At 42.3% G+C, this 20333-nt stretch overlaps 1 protein-coding gene across 2 annotated transcripts in view; it reads left to right on the forward strand.

The window, feature by feature from the left end:
* The first annotated feature begins 2114 nt into the window (after window positions 1-2114).
* Window positions 2115-20333, forward strand: part of RPS6KA5 (ribosomal protein S6 kinase A5) — a 168664-nt gene continuing 150445 nt past the window's right edge. The window contains exon 1 of one of the 2 annotated variants that reach the window (XM_019745027.2): window positions 2115-2491. In XM_019745027.2, the coding sequence (XP_019600586.1) occupies window positions 2398-2491 (94 nt within the window). In that variant the 5' untranslated portion in view covers window positions 2115-2397. Of the gene's footprint in view, window positions 2492-2690; window positions 2844-20333 lie in introns of those variants that run through there. The other variant, XM_019745046.2, reaches the window with a different exon arrangement.

Below are 20333 nucleotides of genomic sequence, written 5' to 3' on the forward strand. Positions count from 1 at the left end.
CAATCTAATCCAGGAGTCTGTAAACTACAGCCTGCAGGCCAGGTCTGCTTTACCGCCTTTTTTTTTTTTTTTTATGGCCCAAGAGCTCAGAATGGTTTTTATATTTTTAAATGATTGAAGAGAAAGGAATAAGAATACATTATGACATGTGAAAATTATGTGAATTATAATTTCAATGTCCATAAATAAAGTTTTGTTGGAACACAGCCATATCCATTAGTTTACTTATTGCTTATGGCTGATTTCAATAGCAGAGTTGCATAGCTGTGAAAGAGACCACATGGTCAGCACAGCCTAAAATATTTACTATTTGGTCCTTTACAAAAAAACTTTGCTCACCTCTGATCTAGTCCATGCTTAGTTTAAAAGTTCATTTCTATGTGAATTATGTCCAAGTGTCCATCTTTAATCCTCTTCTTTTTCCATTCTCATGTCCACTGCCAGAAATCAGGCCCCCCTAAATTCTGTCTATGCAGGAGTGTTTTTGCCCTGCTATCTTTCTCTTCCTCCCTTCAATCTATCCTTCTAACTAACTTCTAAGAGAACAACTTTGATATTTGTAATGGAGGGGCTCAGCTCCCAGCAGGTGAACGCGGGATATAGTAAGGCTGAAAAGGGACAACAATGGAGCCACGGATAGGTGGTTCATACCACTGTATTCTCGATGGCGGTTGGTCGAGACAAGGGAAGCAAACATCCGCCAATACCTCAACCAGGGGTATTCCTGCACCACAGTCTCAATGGTGGCCGGAGGAGACACAGGCAGTAGAATCCTCAAGATCTGCACTTGCCAATGTAGCCGCTGCAGTTATATAGCATACAGAACAATAGTGGCTGGCGGCCAACTGGTTACAGCTGATGGCCAACTGGTTATAGCTGATGGCCAACTAATTACATAAGTGCTTGCATGTGCGGGTTACATAACCAAGCCAGCACCTTTCCACATGAGGCTGAGATCTTGGAAACTGCTCTCTGGCACTCCGTCCCAACAATATTGTAACTAGTCTTTGAGGCTCCTCATCTTTAATTAAATAAAATCTGCACTGTTTAGCATGGTAGTCAAGGTTCACCATTATCTTAGCACATCTTACCTTTTTAGCATGTCTTTTACATCATACTCCATGCAGCCCATCCTTACTTAACCCATCCTTTCCTTCTTTACCTCCAGGCCTATGTTCAAAGTTACCATCTCTGTATGAAATGTCTGCTTCTGGTGTTTCCATCTTACCCACCCTTTAAGTTGGTTATTTCAAATGCCCCCTTGCCCTAAAAGCCTTCCCCAGCTCCTCTACCGAGAATAATTATTGGCATCTGTGTGATTCTCTAACAGTTTGAATGACTGTTTTATTTCAAATCCAGCTTTATGGTTTCCTGTGTATACATACAGATTGTCTGTTTCTCATGTCCTATTGAAAGTCTCTCAGTGGCAGGGATTATATTTTAGTAATCTCTGTATCTTTTTGGTGCCTAGGATGTGTCTTGCACAAAATGGAAATGTCTATCCTTTGCAAAAGTTGTGGAGAGCTGGGATTGTGAATTTTTGCTAAGAACCACCTGCATTTAAGTACAAATCCACTTAACTTCTTTAGGGCTCACTAGCGCGAATAACACCTTTTTAAAGACTCGTTGTCTTCCAGCTGTCACACATCTGTGTATCGCTATCTGGGACCCTCAGGTACGTCTGCAAACACGTGTGTGAGAAGCACCTCCCCTCCCCAGACCCCGCCTCTGTCCGCGGTGATTGGCAGACCAAACATTAAAATCAGCCCTCTCCGCCCTTTCAGCATTAGCCAATCAGAGACCCCGAGATCCTCCTGACTACTAGACACTATTTACTAACAGATCGAAGCTGGGGAATAGGGGTGTGACCATTCTGGGGAGGTCAGGGAAGGGAAGGTCCCGACTGCGCGTGCGCACCAGTGGAAGTGGGCGGGGCACAATCTCGATTTCACCAATCGGAGTGGTCGCGCTCCTCCCTCTCCTGCCTCCCCGCCAAGCAACAACAATTCGAGGAGCGGGGCGGGGTAGCTCGAGAAGCACCAGAGAGGATTGCCCAATGGAGGCCGGCGTTGACAGATGCGCGCGCCCTGTGCCCAATAAGCGATGGCGGCTCGAATGGCTCCTGTACCTTGCTGGCTGTGGGCGGAGCGGCTTGAAGGAGGAGGCGGCGGACTAGGGGGCGGTTTGGTTGCGCGGTACTAGCGGTGCCCGCCGTAGGGGGAGGAGGCGGAGGAGCGAGCCGTGCGGCCAGAGCGGGAAAGAGACTCGTCTCTGCGTCCGAGTTCTGGAGCCGCCGCACCGCGGCTCCTGGGGCTGCAGCGGGAGCTGTGAGGGGCCGGGCGTCCTCTGTCTTTGGGGTCCCCTTGTAGAACCCCGCGGGATCGGAAAACGGAGAAGATGGAGGAGGGCGGCAGCGGCGCCGCGGGGACCAGCGGGGACGGAGGCGCCGGGGGAGAGCAGCTCCTCACTGTCAAGCACGAGCTGCGGACGGGTGAGCGACCCCGCCTTCTGCCGGCCGGGCCCGGCGCGGGGGCGCGCCCCGAGGGCACGCGGGTGCCCGCGCGGGCCGGGGGGGCGCGGGGCTGGGCAGTCGCCGCGGGGGGCGGGCCCGGGGCGGGGCCTCGCGGGCGGTGCAGGAGGCAGGGGGTCCCGGGATGTGGGGGCGCGCCCAAGGGGAGCGGTCGGAAAGTTTTCGGCAGCCGGGGAATGAGCGGCGGGCTCTGGGCGTTGGAGCCCGCGGGGCAGCCGACAGCTGCCTGTTGGCACTCGTCTCCGAGGATGTCTTCGGGCCCCCTTCCCGCACAGGTGACACATCTGTCACTGCATCCTGTTTGGGGTAAAAGGTGCGCCTTCCTCAGTGTGGGGAGAACGACACTTTGTTTTGGAGCGTGACTCACTTCTCCACCCCTCTGCTTCCCGTGAGGTGGTCCTGGGGGGGCTGTGTGGAACCATCCCCTGAGGTGCTGGGGTCCTGTACTAGGTGACAGGGAGGCTGTCCCAGCGCTTTTCAGGCGTGCATTCTCCAGTGAGATAAAGAGGGATCGCGGGCCCCGGGGACTGAGTGCTTTTATTTGCAATTGTCATGAAATACTATACTTGGCCTTGAATTTCCTTCAAAGGTCCCTTGAGATGAAGACTATAAATTTAAAGCTCTAGGTAAAAGCGACTAGCTAGCCGGCTTAAGCACTTACGTTCTAATGTTTGAGATCACTAGAGTTGTCCCAGCTTTATATTTGTTACTTTATTCGTTGTGTGGGTCCGGGTTCCTATTAGAAAATGCTTATTTGGACTAATGATTAAGTTTGCATTTATATCTGTGGAGCCCAGTTTCGTATAAGAGATTATTTTTTATTTCTGTCAGATACTACATTAATGAGTTGTTCATTATTACTGTTAAATATTCTTGTGGACGTTTATAAAGGTTTTTGATGGAGCTACTTTGGAATATTGGATATTCTTTGATTATGTAGACACAAAGCTTATACAGCAGGTTTCAGGTGCATGCTTAGGACATCTTGTTACTGTTTTGAACAGATTGTAAAGTTAGATCTGTCACTATTCTTTTAGTTTTTGTTATTTCTAATTTGATTGTCAGTTATTCCATGGAGTGCCAAGTGGTGAGTTGGTTTAAGAGGATGTCACATGCATGGTTACTAATTTCAACATTTTTAAACATTGTTTTTTTGGTCGTTGTGAATTTATGTATCTTGAGCCAGTTACTCCTTAATCTTTTTAAGTTCCTAGTATAACCTGTGTAGGTTTGGTTGGTTTGATTTTTCTCTCTCAATTTAATAGACAACTGATGTTTTCAAAGGCCTATTAAAACATTTATTCCGTATTAATATCTGATTTGTGCCTGGCTCAGTGTTAGGTGCTTTCTTGTGTGGAGATTTTTCATTTCTTTTTCTTAGCTTACATAACGAGTCACTGCTTTATATATGTAGAATCGTGCTGTACTGCAAAAGCTACTTGAATCATATGCTCCTCAGTCATTGACCATAGTACAACAAGCAGCTTTTTGCTAAATGACCAAAGAGCAACTTATTTGTTTTTAATAGTCAACCAACTGCTCAGTTTCTGGGTTTTGCAAACAATGCTAGTTTTGTAGAAAACAATGAGTACTGCTTTATTTCCCCTTCTCTACTGTGTGAATCATCAGCTTCAAGTTTGCATTTCAGAAATTTTTCTGATGGATGGTGAGATTACACTGAATTCATTAGTACTGTTTAACTGTCAAAGGAAATGAATAGTCATTTTGATTTATTGCTGACCGGATATAGTGGTCAAAAGCACTGTTAAAATGTAGCTTGAAAAATTCACTCATCTTCAGCCAACTGTGCTCCTGTCAGCACATGATGCTATAATAGGCGCCAAGGTAATTTGATCTGATACGGTCCCTTGCTTCTCAAAATGTGGACAAGTCTATAGTCATATCAAGTCAGCAGTTGGTGATTGCCCATCTGTGGCCAACACTGTCTGGTATGCGGTAGGATGAATGAAAAGGCAATAAAAGTCACATGTAAGGGCATGGAAATTGTTGCAGTTGTGTAGACTGAGCAGCATGGTATACCTGGCCCTGGAAGACTTCATTCTAAATCCCAGCTCTGCCATTTCATAGCTGGGTAGACTTAGACGAGTCACTGTACTCTTTCAGACTCACTTCTCTCATCTACAGAGTGTGAAAATTGAATGAGACCCTGTTGAAAAAGTGCTACGCAGGTTGCTTGGCACGTATTAGGCACTCAGGAGATGTTGGCTGAATGTCAACCTGAAAATCATTCCATAACAGTGTCTTTTCTTCAAGTGTGTGAATTAATCTAATGTAACTTGGAAAACGAATCACTCATTTGTGCTCAAGCTATGCCACCTTGCACGGCTATCATCTTTTTCGGTACATGTCTTCTGAAGTAGAGGGTTAACTCCCCACAATCCCTGCTGCTGCTTAGCAGCCTGTGCATATCTCTTTAATAACATTTAACACAGATACTGTATAATCAATTTACTTGTCTGTGCTAGAATGTAAGGTCCTTGAGACCTTGTTCTTTATTCTTTATCCATGTTCTTTGTCTATTTTCAGCCCCTGGTATATGGTGGGCACTCACATATTTATTGAATGAATTCACGGAATGGATGAAAATCGAGGACCAAGTCTAACCATTTATTGTATTCTCAGTACGTTGGACATACTAGCTGGTTGATAAATTGATGACAGTGGCTATAAAAGCTGAAGGAATGAAGAGTAAAGAATTGATTAGACTGGTTAAACATATATTTCTTGAGCACTTTATGTTTTCTAGACTAGATGGTCGTGATGATACCAGAATGACTAAGAAAATGTCTTGCCCTCTGATAGTAGGGGAGCAGGCCATGTAAACCAGTCATTAGAATATATTGTCATAAGTATAATATTAGAGGGATATACAGAGTATATAGGGAGCAAAGAAAAGGTTAGGACTTTTAGGTTTCAAATAATCGACTCTAATTCTGTTGAACAACAGCAACAAAAAATGGTGGGGGTATTATTGGAAGGATACTGGGTTATCTTACCCATTCACTTATTCAATAAATGTTTCATTACCTCTTACGTACTGAGTGCTGCTTTAGATACTGGGGTTGCATATGGTCTTCCCACTGGAAGGATAGAGTTGCAGCAGGAATCGCTGGAACCAGAGGCTTATGTTGTCTGTACTCTCTCCGTCTTGGCTTGTCTGTTGTAATGACTTTATTCTTCTCCACTGCTGTCCAACTTTTCCCACATGGGAAAGAACATGCCTGCTGACAGGCCTCAAGTTTTACATCTTACAGCTTCAGGGACTGGAGAGACACTGCCTTTTACTTAGCATAGGGTACGTATACAAATCAGGAAAGGACATTATTGGCCCGACTGGTCAGGTGCCCTCTTTCGGATCATTCAGCTAAGGCGGGAGAATGGGAGTATGTCCGGCTAACATGACAGCTACTACAGTAAACATATGGATGGAGGCGAAAAGGAACTCTTAGAAGAGGGAGGGTTGCTGGGAAGACATTTCCTTAGGTGTCCATCATTAGGAGAGAGAGCCTAACGCTGAGGAGAGGGTTAAGGAAGGGGTATTAGTTATCTATTGCTGTGTAACAAATTACCCCCAAACTGAGTGGTGTATAAAGCAACGTGATTTCTGCAGGTCAGGACTTTCAGCGTTGCTTAGCTCGATGGTTGTGACTCCGAGTGTCTCATGAGGTTGTAGTAGAGATGTTGGCCGGGGCTGCAGTCTCCTGAATACTTGTTTAGGGGCTGGAGGTTCCCCTTCTAAGACGGCTCACTCATGTTGTTGGCCGGATGCTCCATAAGGATGGCTGAATGTCCTCATGACAGTTGGCTGCCCCAGAGCAAGTGACTGAAGAAAGAGCAAGGTGGAAGCCACCATACCTTTTTTGTTAAACAGCTTTTTCTGAGATATAAGTTACATACCATAAAATCCACTTCTTTAAAGTGTACAATTCAGGGAATTTTATGTATTTATAGAGTTATACAACCATCACCACAATCTAATTTTAGAACATTTCCATCACTTTAAAAAGAAATGTCTTACCCGTTTTATATCAGTCACTCCACATTTCCACCACCCATCCCCAGTCCTAGGCAACTGCTAATTCTACTTTCTGTTTCTATATATTTGCCTATAATATAATAGAGTTTTACAAAATATGGTCTTTTATGACTGGCTTTTTTCACTGAACATAGTGTTTTCAAGATTCCTCCATGTTGTGTCATGTATCACAACACATGTTTTTAAATTAATGGTATTCCGTTGACGGATATACCATATTTTGTTTATCCATTCATCGGTTGATAGACATTTGTGTTGTTTACACTTTTGGCTATTGTGATTAATGCTGCTGTGTACATTTGTGTACAAGTTTTTTGTGTGGACTTACACTTTCTTTTGGGAATGTACTAAGAGTTAATTACTGGATCACATGGTAAGTCTGTGATTAACTTTGTAAGTTTTCCAAAGTAGCTGCACCACTTTCCAGTCCCACGAGCAATGTACAGGGGCTCCAATTTCTCCACCTCCTGCCAACACTTGTTATTATCTGTCTTTTTGCTTATAGCCATCCTAGTGAGTATAAAGTGGTATCTCATTACGGTTTTGATTTGTGTTTCTCTAATGACTAACAATGTGGAGCATCTTTTCATGTGCTTTTGGGCATTTGTATATCTTTGGAGAAATGTCAACTAAGATCCTTTGCCCATTTTTTAATTGGGTGATTTGTCTTTTTATTATTGTGATCTGAGAGTTCTTTATATATTCTAGATAAAAGTTCCATATCAGATATATGTTTGTAAATATTCTTTTACGAAGTGAGTTGTCTTTTTGTTTTTTGGATGGTATCCTTAGAAGCACAAAGTACTTTAATTTTGACAAAGTCCAGTTTGTCTACTTTTTATTTTGTTTCTTGTGCTTTTGGTGTTGTATCTAAGAAATCATTCACTAATCCAAGGTCATGAAAATTTACGTCTCTGTTTTCTTTTAAGAGTTTTTGGTTTTAGCTATTACATTTAAGTTTTGATCCATTTACTGAAAGACTAAGTCCTTATTTTATTGTCTTGGCACCCTTGTCAAAATCAATTGATCAGAGAGGTATGGGTTTATTTCTGGATCCTCAATTCTAATCCAGTGATCTTTATGTCTGTCCTTATGTTAGTGCCTCACCATCTTAACTATTATACCTTTTTAGTAAGTTTTGAAATTGAGAAGTGTGAGTCTTCCAGCTTTGTTCTTCTTTTTCAAGATTGTTTTGGCTGTTCCGGGTCCCTTGAATTTCCACATGAATTTCTGCAAAGCTAGCTGGGATTCTGGTCGGGATTGCATTGACTCTGTAGAGCAATTTTGGGAGTGTCGCCAACTTAGCATATTAGGTCTTTTGATCCATGAATGTGCATTGTTTTCCCATTTATTTAGATCTTTCCTTTCAACATTTTGTAGTTTTCAGCGTATAAGTTTGCATTTATTTTCTTAAATTTATTCCTACATATTTTATTCGTTTTGATTTTATTGTAAAATGAATTATTTTTTAAATTTAGTTTTTGGAATATTCATTGCAAATCTATAGCGACGCAATTTGTTTTTGTATCCTGTAGTGTTGCCGAACTACTTTATTAATTCTATTAGTTTTTTTTGGTGGATATCTTAGGCTTTTCTGTTTACAAGATTATGTCATCTGCAGATAGAGATACTTTTACTTCTTCCTTTTCAATCTATGTGTCTTTTACTTAAAACTCTTGCTTAACTGCCCTGGCTAGAACCTTCAGTACAATGTTCAATAGAATGGTGAGAGCGACATCGTCTTGTTCCTGATCTTAGGGGGAAAGCTTTCATCTTCCACTATTCAGCAAGAAGTTAGCTGTGAGTATTTTTGTAGATGTCCTTTATCAGGTTGAGGTGTTTTTATCATGAAAAGGTTTTGGATTTTTAAAAAATATATATTTTATTAAATTTATTGGGGTGACAATTGTTAGTAAAATTACATAGATTTTAGGTGTACAATTCTGTATTACATCATCTATAAATCCCATTGTGTGTTCATCACCCAGAGTCAGTTCTCCTTCCATCACCATATATTTGATAGGTTTTGGATTTTGACAGATGCTTTTACTGCATCTGTGGAGATGATTGTGAGGTTTTTTTTTATTATTGATATGGAGTATTACATTAATTGATTTTTGAGTGTTAAGGTAACCTTGCATTCCTGGGTTGAATCCCACTTGGCCATAGTATGTATTTCTTTTTAAATACCATGCTGGATTCAGTTTGCTAGTATTTTGTTGAGGATTTTTTTGTTTCTATATGCGTAAGAGATATTTGTTTATAGTTTTTTTTTGTGTGTGTGTGATGCCTCTGTCTGGTTTCCCCAAAATATGCTGGATTGATTTTTGCCACCAATTAAAGATCTTACCTGTTTGACTGCTGGCATCTCTACTTAGGGTATTGTAGGTGAAGGCTAACAGATTTCTAGCTAACTGTATTTCTACCTCTGCTCCCAATGTGCTGTGTGACCTGGGGCAAGTCATTTTACCTTTCTGAGCCCAAGTTTTCTCATCCATAAAGTACAGGTGTTGGATTGAGTTATATCCAGAGCACTTACCAGCATTAAGCTGGTGTTCTATGCAATGTCTATGGAAGTCTTGGTATAGACAAAAGTCAGGAATGGTGATTAACTTTAAAAGATAATTCTGTTTTACCAAAGGATTGATGATTCAATCTCACTGAAAACAAGAGTTCCCTGATGCTCTTTGAATGTGATTCCATTTATATTGATTTAATTTATAATTAGCTCTTTAGGAACATAATGATTACGTACAGTAAGAGATTTTGAAAGATTTCAGTGGCAATCTTAGTTATTTGTGAGAATAGTGCAGCTCTCCTTTTCACGTTATACATGCATAGATATATATTTCTGTCTCTGTGTGTGTATTTTTTATAGTACTTTTCCATTTATTCACACTTTCCTTGCCTTGAGAAGAGTAGACAGAACTTGTTCTCTATCTTTAGTTTTATAGGGTACATTAGGAAGGTTAAAATTATAAATAGGTTTTGATAGTACCCTCGTTTAATTCCCTAGAGCCTAGACCTTAAAGGAAAATCCCTTCTTAACTTTCTACCACAAGTCTTAGAGATTAAGAAAATGATCTACTTGGGCCAAGTAGATGGCCTCTCATCTCTTAAGTCAGGGAGGATTTCTGGTATATTTTGTATTTGTAATCCCTAAGGGGAAAAACCTTCTTAGGTGGCAAGTCTACTGTTGTATCAAGACTCAGTGTTCACCTGGATTCCAAAGCAACGAAGAACCTTGAGACCTCAGCTTCCTGGAGACACAAGTGGTTGGGTGGGCAGGATTGACTTCTTTCCATGGAAAAAAAGCTGATGCTTGGTGAAAACGCCTCTGGGGAAAATCTAACATAATAATATCATGTGTTGATGGAAGCTTCACAGTTAAATGCCCTGTTGAGAGTTGTCAATCCCAAAATGCAGTGGGAGGGAGGGGTTGTCACAGTTACCTCCTTTGAGCTCCCGTAATGATTTACGGATGTCTGTGCATCTCAAAGTTATGAGCTCTCCTACATGCCTCTTGTTTGCCAGGGAAGATGAAGAGGGTCTAAAATAGAATCTTGCCCTTATTTTTGTCTCTAGCGATACCCTTCTGGGTTCAGGTATAGCTTTTCCTCTGAAAATCATGTAAATTCTCTGGACTTTGTGTGTATATATACATATTTCTAAAGTTGCCACTGAGTTGGCGCTCTCACTTTTTTTTTTTTTTTTTTTTTAAATATTCCGTAGGCATCTTCCCCTATGCCTGCAGGGAGGATAAGCAGTCAAAGTTCTCAATTTTTAGTATAGTACTTGGTATTGCAGTTACTTTATTTCACACTCAAGTTTTTGTGTAGGTGTGCTTTTTATATAATCAGTGTGTTCCTGACAAAAAGTTGTGTAAATGGTATTTTTGTAGTATATCAAATTATTTGGAATATAGAAGATCTAATCATTCTGTGATTACCTCTTGAATTAAAAAGTTTTTTGATTAGGTTCTCCATTTGTGGCTTTACTCTCATTATGTAGATTTGGCCTCACATTGCTGTTTTGTGACAGCATCCTTACAATTTAGATAGCTGCACACAGGTGAATGATGAGGTCTTGTGTGATAGGCTGAATAAAGACCCCTTCCCCGCAACCAGTGTCCATGACCTAACCCTAAACCTGTGAATGTATTTCCTTACATGGCAGAGAAACCTTGCAGATGTGTTTAAGGACTTTAAGATGGAAGATTATCCTGGATTATCCAGGTGGGCCCAATGCAAACCCAGGCCGCTAATAAGAGGGAGGCAGGAGGGTCAGAGTCACAGAAAGTGAAGGGAGGATGGAAGCAGAGGGAGAAAAGGAGGTGAGATGGAAAAAACAGGGATTCTTGCCAGTGCTGGAGGGGCCACGAGCCCAGGAATACGGGCAGCTTCTAGAAGCTGAGGAACAGATATTACCTGGAGTGTCCAAAAAGAACAGAACTCTGCTGTCACCTTGAGTTTATTTCTGTAAGACCCGGTATCAGACTTCTCATCTCCAGAACCATAAGAAAACAAATGTGTGTGGTTAATAAAATATGAAGTTTGTGTTAATTTTTTTGCAGCATCAATAGGAAACTAATACATCTTGCTTAAGATGGGATAAGCCAAGAGATAATTTTACCCCTAGCCTGGGTAGCTAAGTATGATAACAATGTGAAGCAGTCATTGAAACCATTGTTTTAGTAGAAAATGGTTAATATGTGTCGTGCTTAGCCGAAGTAGAATGGTGTCCTCTCTAAGGAATCCAAGAAGACATTCCTTCCTGATCTTAGTCCCAAGGCTAGATGAGCTGCTTTTGACCAGCTGTTCTGGTTTTCATAGGCACGCTCTGAAGTGGGTCCCTGAGGAGAACTCTTTTATCAAGCTGGTGCCAGAAAGCTTCAAATCTGAGGCCTACACCACGTAAAGTTGTGGTCTGGCATGCATCTCAAACCTCTTCCGGGTACCATTTTATGTCCCTAGACTTTCTTTTTATTTTTCCTTCTTTCTTGCTTTGTTATGCTTTAGTTAAGCCAAGTAGTTTACCTTAAATCTTTTCTGGACCAAGGTAGGGATTAGGTAACTATATAAGTAAGTAAATACACATTTGTAAACATATATATACACCATCAATAATATGGAAAATATGGGAAGAAATTTGACTTTCTGTCCAATGTTTTGCTTCTTAAATAAAATCTCTGTTGTATGGTGTTTATGTTATTTTTATATTTCTCCTAAAAAGAAAAAAAAGTGAGGTCTCTAATTAATTAATAGCACTTTTGTTTTGTTTTTTCCAAAAAAAAAACCATAATGAGAAATCAGTAAAATAGAGGCATGCTTTTAAAGAAGAATTCTAGTAGCCAAAAGGTGGAGAGAGTACACAGGGCTGTACTTGTACCAGGCCGTCTTCTGCATTAGTGGAATATCCCATCGTTACCTGGAAAATTTTGTCAACTGAAGCACCACTCTGTCCTCTAACCACATCAATAGTCTGGAGTAGAGTTCTATATGTTTTTCTTAGAGGAAAAGCTATTTAAAATATGTAACAAGGATAATGTGTCACTTCATATCTAAACAGGGTGCTGCACTAAGGGCATGAACACTGAGACTTGGAGGTAGATTTGCAAGAATCCTTTCCTGTGAACTTGCCCCTGCTTTTTCTTTAGGTGTAAACGTCATTTGTTCATAAGGAAACACCATAATTAGGGCTAGATTAGGATGAATATAACGGAGCCACACACATATCAAAACTTATAACTTTGACCCAATTCTGCCATGTCTAAGTTGGGAAAACCACCACAGTTTTATTCATCCATTAGATTTGTTGAGTTCAGGGACTGTACCAGATGCTGGGTTTTAGTAGGGAACAAATTAGACATGGCTTCTGTCCTCATTGAACTGTACCTAAGAGAAAGACCTTCAATACATAATCATACAACTAACTGTTAATATACGATTGCAATTGTGATAAATTCTGTGCAGAAGTAGTGAGTGACGTGAGAGTGTCTAACAGGGTGACCTGGCATTGGATGAGGGGTGAGAGAAGGCTTCTGTGAGGCAGTAATGTTCAGGGAATGTCCTTGTTACTATGGGGCCATAGATCATTTCTGCCAAAGGTAGCAACACAGATGACCCCAACGGGAAAATGGCTTGGCACACCAGGGAAGAAAGGCCTCTGTGGCTTGAGGATCCTATCCAAGCATGAGAATCATAGGAAATGAGACTGGAAAGGTAGCTGGGGCTATTTTGTGCATGGTTTTGTAGGTTATGATAAGGTGTACAGGCATTATCCTGAGTGCAATGTCATGCCATTGAAGGATTTTTAGAGATTCATTTTGCATTGTGAAAACTAAGTCCCACTGCTGGCAGGAGAATGGGAGGAAAGATTGTATTAAGGGAGACCAGGTAGGAGGCTATTGCAGAAGTTCAGGTAGAATATACAGGTTTGGATTAGGTAACAATTAGAGATTAAGAATTGTGAATATATTTGAGATGTATTTAGGAGATAGAATCAACAGAACTTGGTGTTATATTGTTAATGGGATTTTCTGGCTGGAACAAGTGTGTTTGAAGGTGCTATGTGTTCAGATGGTGTATTAATTTTCTATTGCTGCATAACAAATTACCACAAATTTAGTGGCTTCTAATAGCACCCATTTAGTAACAGTTCAGTAGGTTGAAAGTTCTCACAGCATGGCCAAAATTAAGGTGGCCGCCAGACTGAGTTCACATCTAGAGACTGGGTAAAAATCCACTTCCAAGCTCATTCTTGTAGTTGGCAGATTTCAGTTCCTGTAGTCATCAGCCTGAGGTCCCAGTTTCCTTGATGGGTCAAATCCGTCCCATGCTTTGACTCTGACTTCTAGATCTTCTCTGACCTCTAGGTCTCGTGATTAGATCAGGTCAACCTAGATAATCTTCCTATCATAAGGTCAACAGATTTGGGACCTTAATTATGTCTGCAAAATCTCTTTATCACAAGAGTAGTATCTTATATTCACTCACTAAAGGGCAGGAGGTCATGCAAAGGGTCATTGGGGTCATTTTAGAATTCTGCCTAGAATTCGCAGATGGTGAACCAGGAGTGATGCATATAGATAGGGCAGGTGGAAAAGGAAGGATCCAGTTTTATACGAAGTAAGTTTGAGATGCCTTTCACATATTCTAATGGACACATGAAAGTTTATTATACGCTACATAGCAGGTGCTTTCATCAATTCATTTAATCCACACAATAACCTTAGGAAGTGAGTACTGTTATTTTTATTCAAATTTTATAACTGGTAAGCAACTTGCGCAGGGTTACCCAGGAAGTAAGTAGGAGAGCTAGTTTTGACACCCGTGCAGTCTGGCCTCAAGGCTCTTCTAAACTACTGTGTTTTATGTCATCAGTGGAATATGGGTCTGGAGCTTGGAAAAGCTATCCAGGCTGCAGATAAAAATCCTAGCATATTGGCACTTAGGTGATATTTAAAGCCCAGGTGTAGAAGAGGTCACCTTGGGAGACATTGTAGAATGGAGAGAAAGGAAGGGGACTCAGAACTGAGCCCTGAAAAACTCCAAAACTTGGAGGATGGATAGAAAAGGAATTGCTAAGGATGGATACAGAGGAGGAACAGCCAGAAAAAACCCCAGGAGAAAACCTAGGAACTTGTGTTATGGAAGCCAAGGAGAGAGGGCGCCTCAAGGGGAGTTTGTCAGACCTGACTAACCAGCTAATATCCTTGTCAACAGCAGTTTGGGTGGAGATTTGACCAGAAGAAGCCAGATTGGAATGGGTTGAGGAGTGTATGCAAGTGAATATAACTTTTTGAGAGACTTGTTTCTGGAGGGGATTCAAGAGAGAAGCTTAGCCAGAGAGGAATGTGGGGTTTGGAGGTGGAGGTGTTATTTGTTGTTTTAAGATGAGTGATGCTAGGACATGCTTAAATACCACTAGTCTGGATCCGTGCCAGAGAAAGTGATTAAAAGTATACAGACGAGGGGATAGCTGATGGCATCAAGGTCCCTGAGAAGGGGGACATGGGATAGTGGTGGTGGCGGGGGGCAAGATTGGCCTCTCATAAGAGAAGGCCCACTGCTTCTATTATAATAGGAGAGAAGAAGGAAAGGATACAGGTGCATTTGTAGATTTGGTGGCAGGAAGATAAGGAAGTTTTGAGCTTCTGGAGTGTTTTTTCCTTCATGAATTGTGAAGAAAAAGCAATTCTTTATTCAAGAAGGGAAACTAGCCACATTGGTTTAAATATTGTTATTGGTCTTTAAAAATTTTTAACTGTAGAAAAACACAAGAAGTTGATACAAAATTTACATGCTACAAGATGAAACTTTTTAGAATATTATATAATGACTTATAGGAAGACGTTTTCAGGCAAAGCCATTAGAATGCTTCTGTGTTTTCTAGAGGTCAGTTCCCTAAACATGTGTGGATCATGCCGAAATTCTTAGTAAGCATTATGCTCTTTTTCTTCTTTCCGAAATGTTTTATAGTTAGTTCAGTTCTTCTAAGTTAAAATTATTTGGTACAAGTATTGGGAAAATAAGGCTGCTTGTTCCTACTTTATAAGCATTTGTTATTGACTCAGTTTTCATATTGGCTCAATGTAATCCCAAAATCAGCTGGATAAGTAAACACTGCTGTTTTATGCACCAAAAGTACAGTGAGTCTTGAAGGTAAGCGACCCCGGCAGTAAAAGAAAAGTAGGCAGCATTGTTTTAAAGTACACAGATATTAAATTTAACTTTGTTCTGTCTCCAACAGAATGCTGTCCAAAGATGTGGTTTGAGGCCCAATCATAAATCTAAACAGCTTCAGAATAGCTTACCACCTGGCAGTTAAAAGGAACTTAATGTGCTAGCGATTCAGCTTATTTTCAAGCTTATTTTGTAGAACTGAGCTAATTGGACCCTGCAGACGGGGATCAAAGATTTCAGGTTTCAGTTATGTACGAGCTTCCATACTATGCTGGGTACCTCCTACATTAGAGCCTGTCTGGTAAAGTGTTTTATAAATAATGTACTTTTCCCTGACGAAAAGAAAAATAAAAAACTGAAATAGCAGAGAAACGGTTCTTTCTCACTGCATACAATTGTCACCTTTTGACTGAAACACAATTAATCCAAGAAGCTTATGTTTTTGTAATGTTGAGTAAGAAAAGACAAGGTTGGGGCTGGCCCGGTGGCTCAGGCGGTTAGAGCTCCGTGCTCCTAACTCCGAAGGCTGCCGGTTGGATTCCCACATGGGCCAGTGGGCTCTCATCCACAAGGTTGCCAGTTCAATTCCTCGGGTCCTGCAAGGGATGGTGGGCAGCGCCCCCTGCAACCAGCAACGGCAACTGGACCTGGAGCTGAGCTGCGCCCTCCACAACTAAGATTGAAAGGACAACTTGACTTGGAAAAAAGTCCTGGAAGTACACACTGTTCCCCAATAAAGTCCTGTTCCCCTTCCCCAATAAAATCTTTAAAAAAAAGAAAAGAAAAAAGAAAAGACAAGGTTTTATAAGGAAAGTTACTTCACAGCTTTATTAGGTTGGTCTCAATAAATTAGATGCTAAATACATATTTCCTAGGTGGTCTGTTAAAAACAAAGCCAAATGTATTGAATAAAGATAATTGAGTCAGATTGTGCTCTTACATCTTGAAATCTTCTATTTTAGATCTTGGAGAACTTACTTTATTTTTTTTTCCTCTCCTTTCCCTGATCCTCAAATTCTTCGTCCCACAAACACAGTTGAATCTTGTAAAAAAAAAAAAAAGTCTGTCCCTCTATCTAGTTTTTTGCTCTTACTCCCTTTTCCACGAGCTTTTGAAAAACCCGTTTATGCCTTTATCTCCCATTCACTCCGATGTGCTGTGCCATCAGGCTTCCATCTCAATCGCTCCATGGAAACTGTTCTCTGTAAAGTTACTGCTCCCAGCTCCCTGCTTTCCTAATCAGGTGGAATGTCTCCAGTTAATCTTAGAGCAGTGGCTGCTGGGTTGTCAATACTGTCCTCCCTTCACCCGGTGGCACTATGCTCTGCCGCCTGGCTCTCCATCACTGACTGCCCCGTCTCTTTCACCCGCCTCTGCCCCTCTGCTTGTCTCTTAAATGCCGGTAATCCATTGTCTGCCTTCTTTTCCTGTCACTGAACACACTCTTCTTGGGAAATCAAGATACTATCATGGCTTGAACTACCATCTGAGTCTCTTATTTTCACCTTAGAGAATAGAGTTTCTTATCCATTACTTCCAACTGCCTACTGCACATAAAACGTTTGCATAGCCCACAGGTACCTTACACAGCTCTGAAGTTGAATAACACTTCTCCCTCGCTGTCTGTATTTCATTTAGTGTCATTGCCATTCTCCATCCTGCCAGGACCCTAGCTAGAAGCAGGCTGGACTTCTTCCTCTCCCTTCCGACATTCTCGCTGCCCACCAATGTGCCCTCTCAGTTATGTCAGTTATAACTCGGAAATATCCCCCTTGTCTGTATCTTGTTCACTGTTACTAAGGCTCCTGCACAGTCTTAGTTCAGTGTCCAACTGAACGATAATGTTATAGCTGTCGTTTATTGCGCTTTATGAGTTAGGTACTCTGCCAAGCATTTGGCGTGTCTCCTTTAATCCTTACAACACACAGCGACATGATTGGTATCGTGTCTGACACCGCTGGTGCACAAGCTCACATCCCACCTGCGGCAGCGACAGTTCAGTGTGGGCAACAACTCACTTCCAGTTGATGACATCTCATTGCAAGCATGCAGGCTGCACATTTTTCACCTTCTGCCCCAGGACTTTGCCTCCTACTCCAAGATTTAGAACCCTGGTGAGAGCTGGCTTAGCAAGTACAGGTGCACCTCCCAGAGTGTAGGGTGTTAATATCCCACTGGGGTAACTCTCAGTGGGGTGGGGAGTTGATAATAAATACTTCCTTTATTGACTGTAGAGTAGAATAGAAAATTCTGAGAGGCATTCTATACGTTCCTCAAAAGGTCTAGATCAAATTGAGTTGATAATGCATCCTGGTATTGGCTTTTTCTTCTTCCCAATTTCAGTCTCCTGAGTTCTTCCTCACTCCTTTTCACTGGGGTTACCTTCCAAATAAATTGCTTGCACATGAGTCCCAGCTAAGACAGGTAGTTAAAAGTGGCTGTCGTGCGGGGGACCCTGCTTGCTGCGCCATTTGTCACGCAGGGTGTCAGGCGGGGTCTCTGGTCCCGCTCCCCACACAAGAGCACAGGACACGGTGAGGCCAAAAAGGAACACCCACGGAGCCATAGGTAGGGGAGTCACACCACTATAGTCTCGCTGGTGACTGGGCTGGAGATACAGGAAGCAGGAGCCACACAATTCGCAACCCTCACTGCGCTGCTTGCAGGCGCAGCCACCATCTTCTTGTTAGCCCCCATTTTTTGCTGCCAGCGTAGCCACAGCAGTTATATTAGTGGCCAATGGCTCACTGGTTACAGCTGACAGCCAACTGGCCACAGCTGAGAGCCATCCAATCACAGTTGATGGCCATTTACTACCTGAGCCAGCACCTTTCCACGTGAGGCCGAGAGCCTGGAAACTGCTTTCTGGGGCTCTGTCCCCACAGTGGCTCTTGAAAGCATACCTTGGATAGGGTACTGGAGTGGTTCACCGGCTGGTGAGACTGCAGCAAGGGCGCCATTGCTGGCGGTAGTCATGGTGGTAACCCTGGCAGGTGTGACAGGACAATTACGAAGACTCCCACCTGCAGGAATTGGGACTGGCTTTGAATAGGAGGTGATGTGTTGCGTTATGTGATAGCTCTGGGACTTCAGTGGTATAGGGACAGTGATAATTATGGGGACTGTAAGGTTTACCGGCTTCTTTTACCTTCAGAAAACTTGAAAACTAGAGAATGACAGATGTCAGCCAGCCAGTTATCAGTGCAGGCGTCTCAGATGGGAACATCTAGGTGGATGAACCTGAGAATCTTGAACTCCGGAATTTCCCTGGATCCCCCTGGGCAGGCAGAATCAACACCTTGTTAGAAGAGAACAGCCTTTCCTTATTTGGAGACCACACAGAGATCCCACTGAGGTGGATGCCCCACAAGATAATGCTGGCCCGCCTTCAGCCTGTCCCGCTCCATACTCCTGTTCCTTCCAGAACAGTAACTAGATGCAGTTTCAGCATAATCGAATCAGGCCAGGGATGTTCATGTTGGGAGGAAATATGTACTCGGGCAGATAATTCCAGGACCTGGCCAAATATGTACCTATCGTAATCGGAGGAGCATGTGGGGAGTGGTATTGGACCAGGTATTGGACCAGGAATGGCAGAATAATAAGGCCGGAGAGAGGAGAATTTATTAATATGGAGCACTTATCATAACTCAGGATTTAACTTCCTAGTAACCTGGTCGTAATGTGCTGCTGAGATGGTTTCTTGAAGCTTGGGCATGAATATGACTTATAGTAGATTAGATAAATATGCAAGGATTGCTTTGACAGAGTATCAAGGTCAGAAGTCTCAGAGAAGAGAGAATATTCGAATGGATTTATTATGTGAGATGGAGAACACACCATCTGACCGTGTTCCTTAGGAGGGTACAAAGAAAACACTTCATTTCCTAAGGATACAGCGCTGCTGAAGGAAAACAGGCTGGGGCTGATAGGAGACGCCTCCATGGGACTGGATTCCTTAGTATTCATAGAAATGATAGGATTCTGGAATAATAGAGGCCAGATGGTGGTATTTACCATCAGCGTCAAGGTGGATATAATTACCATAATGGGCCAGAGTGGCATTCAGGGTGCCCCGACCCACAGAGCTCTGTGGCAGTGGCTAATAGGTCATAGGGCAAGAAAGATGGACAACCAACCAGGACGTTACTTGACTTGTATGATTAAGAACTTCATTGCTGAGGGATGTGAGGCTTCAGTTACCTTGCCCCGTATTGGATTATGGCTGCTCCCAATGTCTCTCCAGCGTTCTTCACCAGGCATAGAAGCAACAGAAACAGTAAATCCCTTGAGTTCAAGATAATTCCTCCCTGTCACCATGTTTATCAGCTAAGCTAGCTCCTTTGTGACAACTCAGTGACCAATGTATTTATTTCTTCTCTAGCTTTATTGAGATCTAATTGACATATAACACTGTGTAAGTTTAAGGTATACAGTGTGATCATTTGATACACGTATATTCAACGACAGAGGCAAAGGGGAGTTTGAGCTATTAGATATTCCATCAGTGACCTCTGAAGTACCACGTCACATTATCTTCAAACTTCCGTGCAGGCTTCAGCTCACTTTGCCTGACAGTGTCTTGTCTCAATTATATTTCCTGTGCATCTTTTTCTTTCTGCCTCACAGCTTCTCCAAGGCTCACCCAGCAGGAGATACAGGTCAGAAGGCACAGAGCATGTTCAGCCTGGATGTGCTGGGAGGTTAATGCTCCCCCTAGGGGCCAGGAGCCAATGGAGACAGGCTTCTCCTGTCTTTGCAGAAGACAAATATAAGAGCTTTCTAATCATTCCGTAGAGTCCTGGCAAGACTGAGCTCCAGTTGCCCGCACCAGTGAGTATTTCCGTAAGGCACCCGTGTACTGGCTCATGCTCCTTTCCAGTGTCACCCTCAGTGGTCCTTTACCCAGGCTCAGACAAGTACAGTTGTGTGTGTGTGTGTGTGTGTGTGTGTCTATGTCTATGTCTATCCATATGTCTACCTACCTGTCCGTCCATCCATCCATCCAATCAGATTACATATAAAGGGCATAACATGGTCAAAGTAGCTTCTCTCAGCACAA

This window comes from Rhinolophus sinicus, linkage group LG03 (assembly GCF_036562045.2).
Source record: "Rhinolophus sinicus isolate RSC01 linkage group LG03, ASM3656204v1, whole genome shotgun sequence".
Lineage (NCBI taxonomy): Eukaryota > Metazoa > Chordata > Mammalia > Chiroptera > Rhinolophidae > Rhinolophus > Rhinolophus sinicus.